A 17,130-nucleotide genomic window follows, 5' to 3' on the forward strand; every position below is an offset into this window, starting at 1 on the left:
GTTACTCTCATTTATACTAATTGAATTAAACCAAAGATTTGTTTTTTCTAAGCTTTTGCCCTCCTTGCACCTGTACATAGATTAATGAAAGTCAAAGTGTTAGTTGCTCAGTCGTGTCCAACTCTTTGTGACCCCATGAATTGTAGCCAGCCAGGCTCCTCTGTCTGTGGGATTTTCCAGGTAAGAAAACTGGAGTGTGTAACTATTCCATTCTCCAGGGGAACTTCCCAACCCAAGGATCAAACCCAGGTCTGCTGCATTGCAGGTGGATTCTTTACTGTCTGAGCCACCAGGGAAGCCCCACATAGATTAATAACACATTTTGAAGTCAGAAGATTATCACAAAGCAGTAGAACCACACATATCATAATCATCTTGATACTTTTAGGAACCTGATGATGTCAAAATAAACACAGTCAAGGTCAAGGAGAAGAGAATGAGTTGAGCTTTCTCCGATTTGGCCCATCATAGTCCAGCTTCTGACTGTGATGAGTATTTTAGTCTCAGAGCCCAGAATCCAAATTTTCTTGAAACTTACCAGTATCATCACTCCTTAAATATCTTGTTTCTTTGTTTCACTGTAGTTTCACATCAATTCCTTCAATCTGAAACAACTGTAACTACTTTCATATATATATATATACACACACATATTTAGTTTTGGAATTAGGGATCAACTTATTCCAACTTCCTCATTTTAGGAATGAGACATCTGAGAACTGCCCAGATTTCACTGTTTAATCACTTGAAAGTCTTAAATCAGAGCCCAGGCCTCCCATCTGAATCAGTGATATTTTTTCTGCTACACCCCATTTAGTTGTATTTAGAGTAGCTGTCAATATCCTCCCTCAACCTATAGGTAGCCCATCAACTAAACAAATATGTACGACCTTTGTGTCCTCTTGAAATGCTGGTCAGTCTTTCCAGTTGGCGCAATCTCAGCAACTCTTAAGGGCTCCTCTTACCCTCCACTAGCTAACAAAACATTTCTCTAGCCCCGTCTTTTAAATGTTATTGAGATATGTTTATCAAATCATGAGCTGACTTGGGTTTTTTCTACTCTTAGGTTATTATAAATAGTGTTCCTCTTAATATTTGTGTACAAGCCTTTGAGTGACCAGTCTTTTCAGTTCTCTTGGATATAAACCTAGGAGTAAAGTTGCTGAGTCATATGGTAATTTATCTATGTTTAACCATCCTCCAAAGTGGCTGCACCAGATTACAGCCTCATGAGTTAATGTGTAGGAATTCGCATCACTCCACATCCTTCTCTATTTCTGAACAATAAAAAAAAGTTTATTTACAAAATAAAAAATTTTATTTATAAGACTTGAATTGTCTGATTCAAACTTTTTAGAGAAAAACATGATGAAATTCTTTTCTTTATAAAGACAGTATAGCCAAAATGGTTTTAAATTCCAGGTTTTTGCAAGAAAGTGGAATATATCTATTAAAATCTTTTGAGTCAATAGAGAGTTAAAAACCTATCAAATCTAGAAAAACTTTTCCTTTTTTTAAAAAAATTTTCTGAAATACGTATCGATTTCCCCCACTTCTAGTTCCAGGTGCTGTTCTTACTGAATCCATCCAAGGAAGTACCTTTGAAGAGAAGATATTTCTTCAATGGCGAGAACCAATTCAAACCTATGGTATCATCACTCTATATGAGGTAAGGTATACCCTTGTTAGTAATTTAATTTTTTACTATAACTTGTATGATTGCTCACCTATTTAGTATTTCAAAATACATAGTGGCATCATACCTTTTAAGAAGTTGAATGCATTCACTGATTATAATGGTTACTGAAGAGAAGCAAAAAGAATTAAGGATGAGTTTTCAAATTATGTATAATTTCAGGATGTATACTCACAATGATTTAGATGTGTCCAGATTACCTGTTATTGTATGTAAAGCCACAACATGACATAGTTTAAAAATCACCTTTTTTTTGCTTATTTTTGCCACTTTATTTTTTTAATTGAAGGATAATTGCTTTACAGAATTTTGTGGTTTTCTGTCAAACATCAACAAGTATATACATAATGTATAATATGTATAATCATCCATAGGTACACCCATGTCTACTCCTCCCAAACCTCCCTCCATACCCCACCCTTCTAGATTGTCACAGGGTCCCTGTTTGAGTTCCCTGAGTCATACAGCAAATTCCCATTGGGTATCCATTTTAAATATGGTAATGTAAGTTTCCATGTTACTCTCTCCATACATCTCACCCTCTTCCTCCTCCCCTCCCTAAAAATCACCTTTATTAAAAACAATGTGTTCTGTAGTACATATTAGTTTGGGCTTCCCAGGTGACCGCTTGCCAATGCAGAAGATGTAAGAGACGCGGGTTTGATCCCTGGGTCAGGAAGATTCCCCTGAAGGAGGAAATGGCAGCCCACTCCAGTATTCTTGCCTGGAGAAATCCCCTGGACAGAGGAGCCTGGCAAGCTACAGTCAATAGGGTCACAAAGAGTAAGACACAACTGAAGCAACTTAGCAGGCATGCGCAGTATATACATTATTTAGGAGGCAACCACGGCATCCTGTCTTTGCCAGCTCTAAACTCCTTTACTCCCGAATTATAGAAGAACCCTGATGATCCGATTAGCAGAGTCGCTAGACATTGTCTTGGATTAGCAACAGAATATGTCTCTTGGTTTCTTAGCATTAGCAGAACACCTATAGACTTCTGTGACATAGTTTTGTCTATTGATAGATAGCAGAGCAGAACCTGATGACTTATTCAGGGGAAAAAAATAACAGCCCTATCGGGGTGGCAGTCATCATCACATCTGTATGAGCATGATTTCACTCTGCCTATTGTCATAGAAACAAGCAGGTGCATTTTTTTCAACCTAGCACTTATATGAATGCAAATTCAACAAAATTATATGTTGTTAGGTTTCTAAAATTTGCAGCCTTTCTTCCCATGTGACCTTTACCTGAATACCTTTCAGAGCTACTGACAAAGCTGGGAAAGATTCGCTGTCAGACAGTCATCACTGGTGACCTATCTCCCTGACCCAACTAGCCTCACAGCTATGCTTTCTTGTACCTTTGGAAAATTGGTATTGAAAAGCAAAAAAAAAAAAAAACTGTTGTTCATTGAAAGCTAAACAAAGTAAGAGGAAAGGAAAAAAGTTGATTTTCATGTGGAATGATTGACACTTTCCTCGGCTGCTTCATGGTAAAAGAATCGAGTGTTATGAAAATTCATGCCTCTGCTTTTATAGAGTTGTTTTTTACAATCAAGTCAAACAGGTTCTTTTTTAACTCGGTGATCAGAATCTTTTAGTTAATACTTTTGGCCCCATGACCACTTTTTAGTTCTGCCTTCTAGATTCTTACCTTAGGATAACAGAATATTTTACTAAAAAATATACAATCTTTGAAATCAATGTTAAGTTCCAAGAAATCAGGCTACTTGTTCTGAAAGCCACATGTTGATATCTAGGCAGACAGAAAATAAAGACAAGATCCTTTTTTTCTGATCCTATGGAGCATAATCTTTGTATAAGAAGTAGCTTTTATGTGAAAACAATAGGAATCATAATTCACAAGCAGAACCCATTAATCTCTCTGACTTAAGCAGCAAAGAAGTCCCAGTTGACACTGATCTAAATGCTACTACAAAAGGGCTGTGTGAATGTGTCATAAAGTGAAGTGAAAGTTGCTCAGTCATGTCCAACTCTTTGCAACCCAATGGACTATACAGTCCATGGAATTCTCTAGGCCAGAATACTGGAGTGGGTAACCTTTCCCTTCTTCAGGGGATCTTCCCAACCCAGGGATAGAACCCAGGTCTCCTGCATTGCAGGTGGATTCTTTACCAGCTGAGCCACAAAGAGAAGCCCACTGTGTCATAAATCAGGTCTTAAAACTCAGATATAGGTAAGAAGAGGGCTTCCCAGGTGGCGCAATTGGTAAAGAATCTGCTTGCAATTCAGAAGACACAAGAGATGCAGGTTGATCCCTGGGTTGGGAAGATCCCTTGGAGGAGAGCATGGCTATCCACTCCAGTGTTACTACCTGGGAAATTCCATGGACAGAGGAGCCTAGCAGGCTATAGGCCATGGGGTCGCAAAGAATCAGACATGACTGAGTGACTAAGCACAGTACAGCATCAAAATGCAAACACTGCATATCGAGCCTTGTTAAGGAAGTTTATCAGTTAGTAAGGACTTCCCTGATAGCTCAGCTGGTAAAGAATCCACCTGCAATGCATGACGGAGAAGACAATGGCACCCCACTCCAGTACTCTTGCCTGGAAAATCCCATGGACGGAGGAGCCTGGTAGGCTACAGTCCATGGGGTCGCTAAGAGTTGGACACTACTGAGCAACTTCACTTTCACTTTTCCCTTTCATGCACTGGAGAAGGAAATGGCAACCCACTCCAGTATTCTTGCCTGGAGAATCCCAGGGACGGCGGAGCCTGGTGGGCTGCCATCTATGGGGTCGCACAGAGTCAGACACGACTGAAGCGACTTAGCAGCAGCAGCAATGCATTTGGTTGGAAAGATCCCCTGGAGAAGGGATAGGCTACCCACCCCAGTGTTCTTAGGCTTCCCTTGTGGCTCAGCTGGTAAAGAATCTGCCTGCAATGCAGGAGACCTGGGTTCGATCCCTGGGTTGGGAAGATCCCCTGGATAAGGGAAAGGCTACCCACTCCAGTCCATGGGGTCACAAAGAGTCAGACACGACTGAGTGACTTTCACTTTCACTTTTCCCCAATGCACAGGGATACATGTCCCAGTATTTTCATTGTCCCCACTAACTTTAAATGGCTCTCAATTGCTTAGTGAGTAAACTCCAGGCTGTTGTTCATGAAAGTAACACATCAACAAGCATTAGAAAAAAAGAAAACATTTAGTATGTATAAGGTATTGGAAGAGGACAGACTATCTTAAGATCCCCTCCCTCCTCTATTAGAAATAAGCAGTCCTGTCAGCCACTAAGTATAGAAAAGAATGAAATGAGGACCACATGTTGCCTCCATGCAGCAGTGCGTGCAAGATTGTCAGGCATGTAGTAAAGAACAGTCTGGACTTGTCAGCTGATTGGGGATGTAGACAGATGGAGCGTTGAAAATCCCTCAAAACCCCCGGCCTGGAGAGCTGGGCTCAGTGAGTCAGTGTTCCCTCAAAGGAAGACATGCTGAACGAGCAAATGAAAAAATTAATACAGAAAAGACACATTACACCTGGGTGCGAGCGTGGAGCTGGGTGCCCTTCAGACATACCACTCAGGAGGAGAAGCGCTTACTGACCATCAGCTCCTCACAGGCCGTGGAGCCCTGGAGTTCTAGAGTCAAGTTCACTCTGTTTCCAAGGAACCTTTTTATCCATGGAATTCAGACTCCCAGGGCTCTGGATGAGTTTGAGGGGGATCCATGCACTTTCTGACATTTTGTGTCCACTTGGACACAACAGAGTTGCTCTTTAGGGATTTCTTATATGAGGGAGAGGGTTTGCTATTGTTTATTTTTAAGAGGAGTTTATACTCGCATTGTGGTTGCTCACTGGTAAAGGATCCACCTGCCAGTGAAGGAGACACGGGTTGATCCCTGGGTCGAGAAGATCCCCTGGAGGAGAACATGGCAACCCACTCCAGTATTCTTGACTGGGAAATCCCATGGACAGAGGAGCCTGGCCGGTTACAGTCCATGGGGTCACAAAGATTTGGACACGACTTAGCAACTAGACGACAACAATATGTGCATTGTTATGGGTCAGGAAGAGAGAATCTGTCCTTTTTAATAAATTATTGAGGGGTGTTACCAAAAGAGAGTTAAGAAACCCAGTCTAGCTGATCCTGCAAGGTCATGGCTAGAGGTGAGCCCAAACCCCTCAGCCCTGGTAAAACAGCAAGTGCTCTGATGAAGCCCTTGCTGTTAGCTTTGCCGTTGGCACCGGCGGAGCTGACATCCTCCTCGCGCACACCTGCTCTCCCCGGGAGTCCTCAGGAGAACATACACTGAGGGCCAAATATTTACCTGTCACAGCGGGATCAAAAAGAATAAGGTATCACTCTTCAGAAAAAAAGAGACAGTTATATGGAAAGTTCGAATTCCTTTGTCATATTTAATCCCGATTTCAGACCACAAAGAGCTCTTAGACCACTCCATGAGTTACTGCTGGACGGATGGTGGGGACACCGTCACAACTGCCGGGGTTTAGCAGATCCAGAGATCCTCAGGGTGGGCTTGGGAAGGATTTATGAATACGCGGAATGCGAGTTCCAGCTCGAGACAGGGATGGACATGTCTCTGGTTTCAGTCTTGAACTCCCAGCAGTCTCTTTGAAATCATTCCCTTCTTGTTGTTCACTCGTTAAGTCATGTCGGACTCTTTGTGACCCCCACGGACTGTAGCCCACCAGATTCCTCTGTCCATGGGATTCTCCAGGCAAGAATACTGCAGTGGTAGTCATTTCCTACTCCAGGAGATCTTCCCAACCCAGGGATCAAACCCACATCTCCTGCATTGCAGGTGGATTCTTTACCACTGAGCCACCAGGGAGGCCGGCGTGTTCTGATTAGGCTGTGTCACAACTTCTGGGTTGCATCTCTCCTTAACCCGCCAGATTGCTCCCTCCCCCCAGTCAGTCACCACGTTTGAGTCACCACGTGAGACCTCAGCCCAGAGCACTGTGCTTGGCACCCAAGAGACATGCAGTGGAGATGTTGTGAATGAGTGAAGTAATGGACTTGGGGGAGTGGTTATGTTGTCACAGCTTAGATTTGCTTTCCCTGGGACTCTCAGGATGGGAGTCAGTGTAAGCAGCTAGGTACACAGAGGTGGCATTGAAGTCACTGGACAGGAGCATGAGTGGATTCAGTCTTACTCTTGACTCCAAGGAACCTTGAGAAGGAAACCAGCGAGAGGGTTAACAGCAGATCTGCTGCCACACTCTGATGGTGTCGTGCACGGCGGTGATTAATACATACAGGAGACATTTTCTTGCCATTGCTTAGCTGATTCAATCTAAATATTCTCTCAGAGAGGTCTCCTTAATTATAATGACATGGTATAAATATAAGAAGAAAGAATGTCAGTTATCACTTGGTATAATAACAGTGTTAGTGTTCATGCACATAAATTATAAGTAACTTTAACCTATTTGAAAGCAAGAAAAGTGCTCAGTTTTGCAATTTAAAACTTTTGAATATGCTGCATTTAAAAATTATGTCATTACAACCAGGAGAAGTTAGTAATCACCCCTAAGATGCACGTTCTTGAGGAGTTGATGAACTACTTAGAGTGAAATTCTTTCAAGCATCATTTGAAAGGGCAGAATTTAAAGACACCTATGTTATATTTATTTTCACACAATCCAGACTCATCCAGGGTGCTTTGAACACTGTTATGTGATAAATATCATGAAAACTTCCAGAAATGCTCTGAGTCCAAAATGGTAGCTCCTGGTCATTTGGGCATTTTAACTTTTAAGTTTTAGTTAATTCAAGTAAAATGACTCACAGACATAGAAGATGAACTTATGATTACCCAAGGGGGAAAGGGAAGAAGGGATAAATTAGGAGTTTGGATTAACAGAGTGTAGGCTTCCCGGATGGCTCAGCGGTAAAGAATCCACCTGCCAATGCAGGAGACGTGTGTTTGATCCTTGAGTCAGGAAGATCCCCTGGAGAAGGAAATGGCAACGCACTCCAGTATTCTTGAATGGGAAATCCCATGGACAGAGGAGCCTGGTGGGCTACAGTCCATGGGCTCGCAGAGTCAGACACGACTGAGCACATATCCACCTTGTTGTTTAGTTGTTAAGTTGTCTACATCACCTATACTTCATTTTTTTAAAGGATTTTTTAAAATAGTAATAAAATGAAATAAAATGTTCAGCTTCTCAGTCTCACCAGCCGTGTTCCCCGTGCTCCATGGCCACTTGTGGTTAGGGGCCACCACGCTGAATAGTGCAGAATAGAACCTTCACATCCTGACTGTCCTATTGGACAGCTTTGCTCTAAAGAAGAAAAATGAATAGGACACATCACAAACACCAGTCATAACGTAAAGAGCTGCTGATGAGCATCTAGGATTTATTTGGAAGCAGATACCTTTGCCCACATGGAGTAGAACGCTTACAGGTACCCTTGTTCCCAGTAGACAGTAATCCTCTTCAGTGCAAAATCAGACTCTGGCCCCTGGGTGAGAGATGAGGCTGTCCCCTTGTCAGGTCTTATCTGTTTGAGTTGGTTGTCTATTTTGTTATTTTGTTTTAAGCCATCTGTAATGTAGTTTTCCAACATGACATTTTGAAAGCAAACAACTTCAAAGTGTTAGCTTAAACATGAGCTCATTCTTTATGTTCTAATCTACTGGCTTTCAGTTCCTCTGTCTATAAAAGTAATAACTCGTAGCAGTTTTGGCCGAGTTCTTGTGCCCATTCACTGGGTCCAGGATTCGAAGAGTCCAAGGGAACAGGAGAGCTTATCATCAAGCATCTGACAGTGCATGCATCAGGAGGGTTTGTTGGAGAAAGACGCCGTCTTGGTCCATCTGCCCAGACACTTCATCACATGCTTACTCTCTTACAGATCACCTACAAAGCAGTCAGTTCCTTTGACCCAGAAATAGATCTATCCAACCAAAGTGGAAGAGTTTCAAAACTGGGGAATGAAACCCACTTCCTGTTTTTCGGGCTGCACCCAGGAACCACGTACTCCTTCACCATCCGCGCCAGCACGGCCAAGGGCTTTGGACCCCCGGCAACAAATCAGTTCACCACCAAAATATCAGGTATCATGCTTCCATGAGCTTTGTCTTTTATCAGAAGTGGCCTTCGAGCACGTTCTCATCCCTGTTGTCAAGTGTGCAGAGCTCACCCAGACGTACACATAAATTCATATTTGGGAATGTATGAAAATCAGACTTGTGCAATTCGGTGAAATGCTACAAATATTTACCAATCAGGAGCTTCAGATCATCATCCTGGTCGGGAAGTAGGCACCGATTCAACAGTGCATGTTGGAGAACTTGAGCATGAGCAGAAGATCCTGTTCTGAGGACCCTCTGCCCTCCTCTGTCCCAAGTTCCCAGAGCAGCCGGGTTGGGAAAATGTCTGTAAGGAGATCTCTCATGATGGAGTGCTCAGCAGAAAGGCAGCTTTATGTGGAGTCCCTTCCCGAAGACTCAGCCTTCCCTGGGACCTTCACCATCAGTGGTTTCACAACCAGAAAAGAGAGGTGACTACAGGCAGTGAGGAGCAAGGGGAGCCAGGCACTTTTATCCGCCAGCTCTTTTCTTGTAGAGACTCAATTATGCCACCCAACAAAAGACGTAACTTGGGAAATATTTCTGGGCATGTGCGACTGTGCTGAAAATGTCTTTGAGCTTCAGACTAGAGGAAATGGAGTTGCCATCTGGTGTGGGAAATGCAGCAGCCATAAGCACAGTTCCAGGAACATTTTCTCCCTTTGGATCCAAGTGCAGAAGTATTTGAGTTTGGGCTGTGACTAGTTGGGGGTTAGAAGAGCAGGGTAGGGGTGAGGGCAGTCACTTCTCATCAGTCAGGGTTAGCCAAGTGATAGCCTGATTTTCATGCCTGTTGTCCCTCATCCCTAGTTTTGTGAAAGGTTTTAAGTTTTCCTTTAGAACTGAAGGGGGGAAGATAAACTCAAGTACTGTAGGCATTCTGTTAGGTTTTGAGAGAGGAGGGAGGTTTGGAATTTTTATTTTAAGCAGGTATAGCTTAAGAGATAACTTTGCATTGTGTAAGAGTTAATTAGTGAGTACAAACTTAACTTGAAGTTTAATAGACACTTGATAGTTGATAGAAAGTTTTAGCTCATAAAAGCAATGTAGAGAAATGTAAAAGAGGAAGAATACTTGGGAGGTTGGGAAAATGACATTAAGTGGTATAGATGGGTGAGCAGAAAGACCATTGGGCATGGAATCAGAAAATTTGAATACTAGCTGTTATTTTCCCAGGTACTTCTTTTCTAACCTTGATCAAGTGAATTTACCCTGGATATAAATCAAGATGGTATTAATCTGGTGTATGAATTTATCACGGAGATTTAAAGAGGTCATGTGTGCCAATGTACATAGCTTCACATCCCCCTTTTGGGGGTAACTTCTCCCCATGGAAATCCTATTTCCAAGGTTATTATCTTTAAGAGGCTACTCTTATAGAAACTAATTCATTTTTCCCATTTGTGTTAGATTAAAGTTCTGGTTAGGGTGAGTCTGATCACTCTTAGCTCATCAAGTTCTGCAGCTCTGTCCCAAAGCAAAGCCAGTTAACATCTTAGGTATGCTAGAAAGACTCATTAGCAGTAAATATTTGATTTTTATAGTTCAAAAAAATTTTTATAGTTTATGGACCCCCCATTTTCTACTTTCATGGACCTCTGAGAACTACCATCTATACAAAATGTGATTTCTGTGTCGGGAGTGAATTGGAGTTCATTTTTAGTAGAATTTGAGCTAATTTTAGTGCTGAGAAAATCCAATAAATGGACCTGAGCTATAATCCATGTCTTTTACATAAAAGCTTTTTATATGTAAGAGATTTTAGAAACTGTATTTGCAAAAAATGATCTTTAATGTTCTCATCAGGTACGTAGACCTGAGGGTCTTAAAAAGGCCATGTGCCCACACCCCCAGCATCACAGCCTTCATGAAATGATGTCTCGTGTCCACAGTGATCACAAAATTATTCAAGAGCTCCATTATCTTGTCATAATTAGACTTAATCTAGAAAACAAAGAATGCCCAGAAATGGCCTTGGAAATAGGATCTGTGCTGCAAAGAGACTGAACATTTGTAGAATTATATTTGCCCCACTCTCTTTGTCTGTTATCCCTTTGAATTCCCGTAATAATTATCCCTACAGGATAATAATTTCTCCTGTTTTAAAAGATGAGTAACCTGAAGCCTCAGAGATAATAATTGTTCCTGAGCTTTCATGCTAGTCAAAACAAAATGCGGCAGAAAGTCAAACCCAAGCCTTTCTTACTTCAACTCAGTATCTTTCTCACAGTCATACTTTCCAGAAGAGCCCACAAGTGGTCATTAAGTCCAGCAAGGCCCTCTGACTCCTAAGGACCTCTTCAAATCTCCAGATGAACCTTTGGGACACAAGAAACCTTGCCTTAGATGGGAGAACTGAAATGATTGGTTTTATAATCTTAGCAATTATTTCTTGAATTTGCACTTAATGTTTTGAGAAAAACATATGTACATAAAAGCACACAAATTAAACTTATTTTACAATTTACAATATAATTACAATAATGTGCATGAATGTTTGGGTATAATGGCTACATCCATCAAGGGAGAACCCAAATCAATAAGCAGAGTATTGCCAACACCTTCTAAGTCCCTCATGCCCCCTTCCAGGTTAAACTCAAGACCAAAGTCAACACATGCTGGTTGTAACAGTTGTCCCTCATGTTAGGGGCTAGCAGATACATAAAGGCTGTTCATGGCAAAATTTATTAATAGACTAAGTGTACTGTGTTCTTAGTGCTCATTGTAAATGAAAGTAGGAAGAAAAGACAAACCAGAAATCATGGGTCTCCCCTTTCCTGCATCTTCCCCAGCACCGTCCATGCCAGCTTATGAACTGGAGACACCCTTGAATCAGACAGACAACACGGTGACGGTCCTGCTGAAGCCTGCACACAGTCGAGGTGCACCTGTCAGGTATGGAGCCGAGAAGGGGTTGTTTTGGGTGAAAACCCAAATCAGATGGGTTCGTTTCTCCCATGTCCCTTCTAGGGATTTGCCGCAGACCTCAGTCAGCATGTAAAACCATGTCCTTATGAGCTCTAATTAAAAGAAAGAACTGAGGCGAAAGAAGGGGCTTTGATGTGGGTGATCAAGTGTTGTGTAAGGAGTTTGATTCTGATGCACGTGGTTGTTTTTTGAAGTTAAGGAACAAAAACCCCAGTCTGTTCAGAGGTGTCTTTCCTCCTAAAAGGTAATTGCTCTCTGCAATGTAGTTACCCATGGGCAGATGGTATCAGTGTCCTGAGCTGTATTCCTTAAATAGAGTTTGTGAGTTATTTTTGTCTATTTGTTTTGTTTACATAGAGTTTTAAATCTTTAACCTTTAGTAAACCGACTAATCTCTCCATTGAATGTGTAGTATATAACTATACTTTTTTAAAGAAACAGGTGATTGGAAAGACAATTGTGAAGTCTTTATTTGAACAGGTTTAGGTTTATTACCACCATGTAGACCCCATTTCTCATCACATGATGATTTATATAGCCAAGAAATAACAAATTATAACTTTTACAGTGAATGAATAAAATAAATGTATTCTTCTTAGGAAGGAGCAAAGGAATGCCTGAATAACTCTTGAATATGAACTTGTCATAAGCTCAATAATTTATATAAATGAAATTTCTAGTCATTTCAGAAGTATTCAGATATTTTGTGCTATCAGAATTGCTTCCCTTCAAAATAATCTATTCCTTTGAATAGCATTCTCCAAGGAAACATTTACGTTCACAAATAAAGCTGTGTGGGGTTCGTTTCCCTATGCCTTTTGTAGAGTTTTATTTCATTAACCTTCTGAAACCTGGCCGTCTTTGATCACGTTTTCTCTACAGTATCAAAGTGTGAGTCACTGAACTTCCTTCTGCCTGATAAGATATATAAGTTTCAGTTCACAGGCTCAGGATGAAAAACAGACAAGCATTGGTTGATAGAGAGATCAAATTATGGTAGAAACAGACATTTTTATTTGAAAACTCCACAAAATGGCAGGAGACAATTTTTAATTTGCTCTGCTTTCTTAACGTAGTAGCCCCTGTAAGGGATTTTGGATGGCCATTCATAGGTGCAGTGAGTGAGAATGCTCTGAAATATATAACAGCTCTCTTCCAGGTGTAAGAATTATTTCTGCAGGAAAAGCAATGCCACTGACACTACCCAGACCCTTTGGGTTGATATGTGTGGCATTGAGGGGTTGCACAAACTGAATGACCCAGACTCACCCTCATTACATGTCTGTCGAAGACCCAAGTGTACCTATAACTGCAGGTCAGACATTGTTCACGCCAGAATGCTGAATTATTATTAAAGGAAAATTCATGCTCCAGCTGTGGCCTTGAGAACATTGTTTTTCTCTGACCAATTTAAGAGCTGCCCAGACTCAGCGATAACAGACCATGAGAACAGGAGTAGAACAGCAGTCAGGGTTGTGTTGAAAGGCCTCATGATGACATGAGGCAGCGGAGGTCATTTACTTTCAGAGCCTCCAAACTGAAGGAGGCTGAAATCCTAACCATTTCTCCCACATTCTGTTTTATTCTTACAGAAACTCCTTCACACTTTTTCGGTTCTTGTTGCTTCTTTCCTCCTAACCTTTTCAGCTGGATTGTCATCTGTATCTTTGTGTAGGTCTTTCCAAGTCTTAAGTTTTCCAGTAACATTTCTTTGGGCAAGCCATGTTAGTCCTCTCCCCAGAACTCCTTTTCTTGTCTTTCAAAATTCTCAATTGTATCCCAAATGACTATTTATGTTTTCCACCATCTGGCTTGCTAAGACATGATTTTGTTCTTTTCCTTTACATCTTGGGCTTCCCTGTGGCTCAGATGGTAAAGACTCTGCCTGCAGTGTGGGAGACCTAGGTTCAATTCATGGGTTGGGAAGATCCCCTGGAGAAGGGAATGGCAACCCACTCCAGTATCTTGTCTGGGAAATCCCATGGACAAGGGGGCCTGGCGGGCTACAGTCCAAGGGGTTACAAAGAGTCAGACATGACTGAACTACTAACACTTTCACATTTGTTTTTAGAGACTCTAGAGCCTTACTAGTTAGTTGGAGACACCCTCGGGCTTTTTATTTCTATGTCTATAAAAATACAATTTCAGATGCCGATCAGATTGTCCAAAATGCAGGTGCCCCATCGTTTCATCAGGCCCAGCTCTAACTCTGAGAAGATTTCAGTTTATCTTGTCACATGCTCTTTCACACCTGTCATACTGCCTGATTTTCTAAGTTCAGCACTGTTTCGCTTTTATGAAACATCATCTTGTTATTGGCTAACCATTGCTGGAACTGGCCAGGGTAACTTTGCATTCTACCTCTATTATGCCTGCTTTCACAATGTTAACAGCTTGAAATGAACAAATTTACTGTTTGTATCCATCATGGAAATCTATAATGCTGGAATCGAGATCAATTCTTGTGGCAAACTCTTACATATCATTGTAAAGAAATCCACTACAGATGCTACCATTACTGGAAGGATGCTTGTCTTAAATGGGAAAATTTTATTGCACAAATTTGAGAAAGGAAATTATCTCAGACTCACCTGTCAAAAAGATTTTTTTTGCAGAAAAATGGATATTCTCTTCAAGGGATTCATTATTATAGTGCAGCATAATGGGACTGATTATCTATTGAGTAGATGGTGGCCCAATATATCTAGAAAGACTAGTTTGGAAAAAAATCATCCATAATACTCTCAATCTAAATGGGTTATATGAAAATTTTCAATTTCATTTAATGTTTAGAGAAATAAGAACTCTGATTAGGGAATCAGAGGGACCTAAAATATAAAGCCATAATGTAGATTGAAACATTTGAACACATCTGGAAATTTGCAAAATGCACATGTAATCAAACTGCAATACAAGAAAGCTTTTCCCAAATGGTAAGATAAATACGAGAAGAGGAAATGGAAGTGAACATCTGTTGGCTTTCCTGGATTTTGCGCAGTATTATGTGTTCAAAAGTACTGTCACTGTGTGATTTCAAAGAACCCATTCTTTCGATTGATTTGATTTTTCTTTACTCCATATTCATTGGTGTTGAAAATTTAGTCATACTTCACTGAGGCACTTCACTAAGTGAGGTGGTTGTATATTGATTCCACTACAGACACGCAGCTTGCTTAATGCAGATTCTTGAAATTGCACTAAACTCTCAGTGTAAGTGATTGTTGTCTTTTTATTGATCAACACACCAGCTCTGTCACATAAAATTATTTAAATCCCAAGATAACCAGGAAGATCACAGAGTCCATCATTCCGGCCGGTAAACAGGCACCCAGGACAGAATTTTAATGTCTGTTCATGGATTCATTTTTTTTTTTCTTTAATATGACAAGGGAAAGCTTCATTTTCTTTTACTCATTTAGAATCACCTCCATTCTGTCTCTTCTCCTCTCTACTGTTTATTACATGCAGACACAGTCCAACAGAGAAAACCCTTATAATCTGGCAGTAAAAGAGCAACTCTAAATAAAGAATGAGTTGTACACAAAGTGTTCTGCTTTTCTTGAACTGACAAAAGTTCTGTCTGTGATTTTACTCCTGTGATGTATGTGTTTGTATTATAATCTGCTCTGTGCAGTAACCCTCATTAATGATGTTTTATACCTTCTAATGGGCTGTAGCTTGAGACTCAATCACGTTGTTGTAATTCAGATGACTCTCATTTTTGTTCTTTAGGCATTGTTGCTTTAATTCGTTCATAAATGTTTTGGAGCTCTGTGTCTTCTTAATTAAAACTCAGAGCTTGAATATGTTAACTAATTAAATATTTTGATATTCATTTCAGTGAAAGGTTCAAAGATTACCAAATCATTCTTTGACTCATTCATTCAGGAGAAACTATTAAGTGGGGAAAACATCTATTACAGTTGTGAGTCTGCAGGGAGAGAGGGAAGGAGGGCAGAAATCACATCAGCAACCAGGACATTAACACTGAGGCTGAACTGTGTGAATGTAATTTTAATTCACTGCAGCAACTTTGTTCTTCTAATAAAGAGAAAGCCCTAATTTTGTTGTTGTTGTTGAAGTATGGCTGATTTACAATGTTGTGTTTAATTTCTGCTGTACAGCAAAGTAACTGTTAGACATATGTATGTATAACTTTTTCAGATTCTTTTCCACTATGGTTTATCATAGGATATTGAATATAATTCCCTGTGCTACAGAGTAGGACTTTGTTTATTCATTCTATATATAGTACTTTGCATCTGCTAATCCCAACCTCCCAGGCCATCCCTCCCCCACCCCCTAACCCCTTGGCAACCATGAGTCTGTTCTCTATGTCTGTGAGTCTGTTTCTGTTTCATAGATAAGTTCGTTTGTGTCATACTTTAGGTTCTACATATAAGTGATATCACATCGTATTTGTCTTTTTCTTTCTGACTTACCTCTGTTAGTATGGTAACCTCTAGGTCCATCCTTGTTGCTGCAGATGGCATTGTTTCATTCTTTTTATAGCTGAGTAATCCAGTATATCCATAATACATCCTTTCTCTTTACCCATTCATCTGTCGTTGGACATTTGGGTTGTTTCCATGTCTTTAGCCCTGATTATTTTAATGCTGTGCATTGGTAGTCATCAGGGACTTATATGTGGTTGTCCTCTCAGTTGAATGCTTCCTCAACAGATAGGTTTAAAAAGCAATTTGTGAATAGTTTCTGTTGCTGAGAATTGGGGCCAAAATCTTAAAGCAAATAGGAACTTCTTTGCATTAAGAATAAAGAAGAGCAGAGGGCATGAGGAATCGAAGGCATATTTTGCCTTACTTTTTCAATGTGTGTTCTAATTAATTAAGATTTCAAATGAGATAGGAAATATTTCTTGCTAGTCAAAGGCAAGCATAAATGCTTTATTCATCCAGACCACTTCTGATTTAAAAACGAAAAACTTGCATCATGTAATAGCTGCAGGTTCATATAGAAGTCAAGAATTTGTTTATTTTTATATAACATGTCCAGATTTTTGTTAGACAGGTTTTGCCTTATATTTGTCATCATGGTAGACTGCAAACGTGTGCTGTTTTCATTTACTCCTCTCCTTTTTCCTCATGCTGTTTTGCCTTACATAGAAAGTAGGAAACGTGTACTGATATTTAAGGCTTGTTGTTAACTTCTGATGTTTATTTTTTACTCATATTACTCATCAAGGGCTTCCCAGATGGCACTAGTGGTTAAAAAAAAAAAAAAGCCACCTACCAGTGCAGGAGACATTAGAGACGTGAGTTCCATCCCTAGATGAGGAAGAGCCCCTGGAGGAGAGCAGGGCAACCAACTCCAGATCCCACGGACAGAGGAGCCTGGTGGGCCACAGTCCACAGGATCGCAAAGAGTCAGACATGACTGAGCATGCATACACTCATCAAATATTCTCTT

General features: G+C 40.6%; 1 protein-coding gene across 11 annotated transcripts in view; it reads left to right on the forward strand.

Annotated features, from left to right (window-relative positions):
- PTPRM (protein tyrosine phosphatase receptor type M) overlaps positions 1-17,130 on the forward strand; it is a 649,319-nt gene that overhangs the window by 368,530 nt on the left and 263,659 nt on the right. For all 11 annotated transcript variants that reach the window (XM_081561596.1, XM_081561601.1, XM_081561595.1 and 8 more), the window contains exons 9-11: positions 1,560-1,669; positions 8,559-8,760; positions 11,568-11,670. In XM_081561596.1, coding sequence (XP_081417722.1) covers positions 1,560-1,669; positions 8,559-8,760; positions 11,568-11,670 — 415 coding nt within the window. The remainder of the gene's footprint in view (positions 1-1,559; positions 1,670-8,558; positions 8,761-11,567; positions 11,671-17,130) is intronic.

This window comes from Giraffa tippelskirchi, chromosome 14 (assembly GCF_054371585.1).
Source record: "Giraffa tippelskirchi isolate mGirTip1 chromosome 14, T2T-mGirTip1v1.2.pri, whole genome shotgun sequence".
In the NCBI taxonomy this organism is placed as follows: Eukaryota; Metazoa; Chordata; class Mammalia; order Artiodactyla; family Giraffidae; genus Giraffa; species Giraffa tippelskirchi.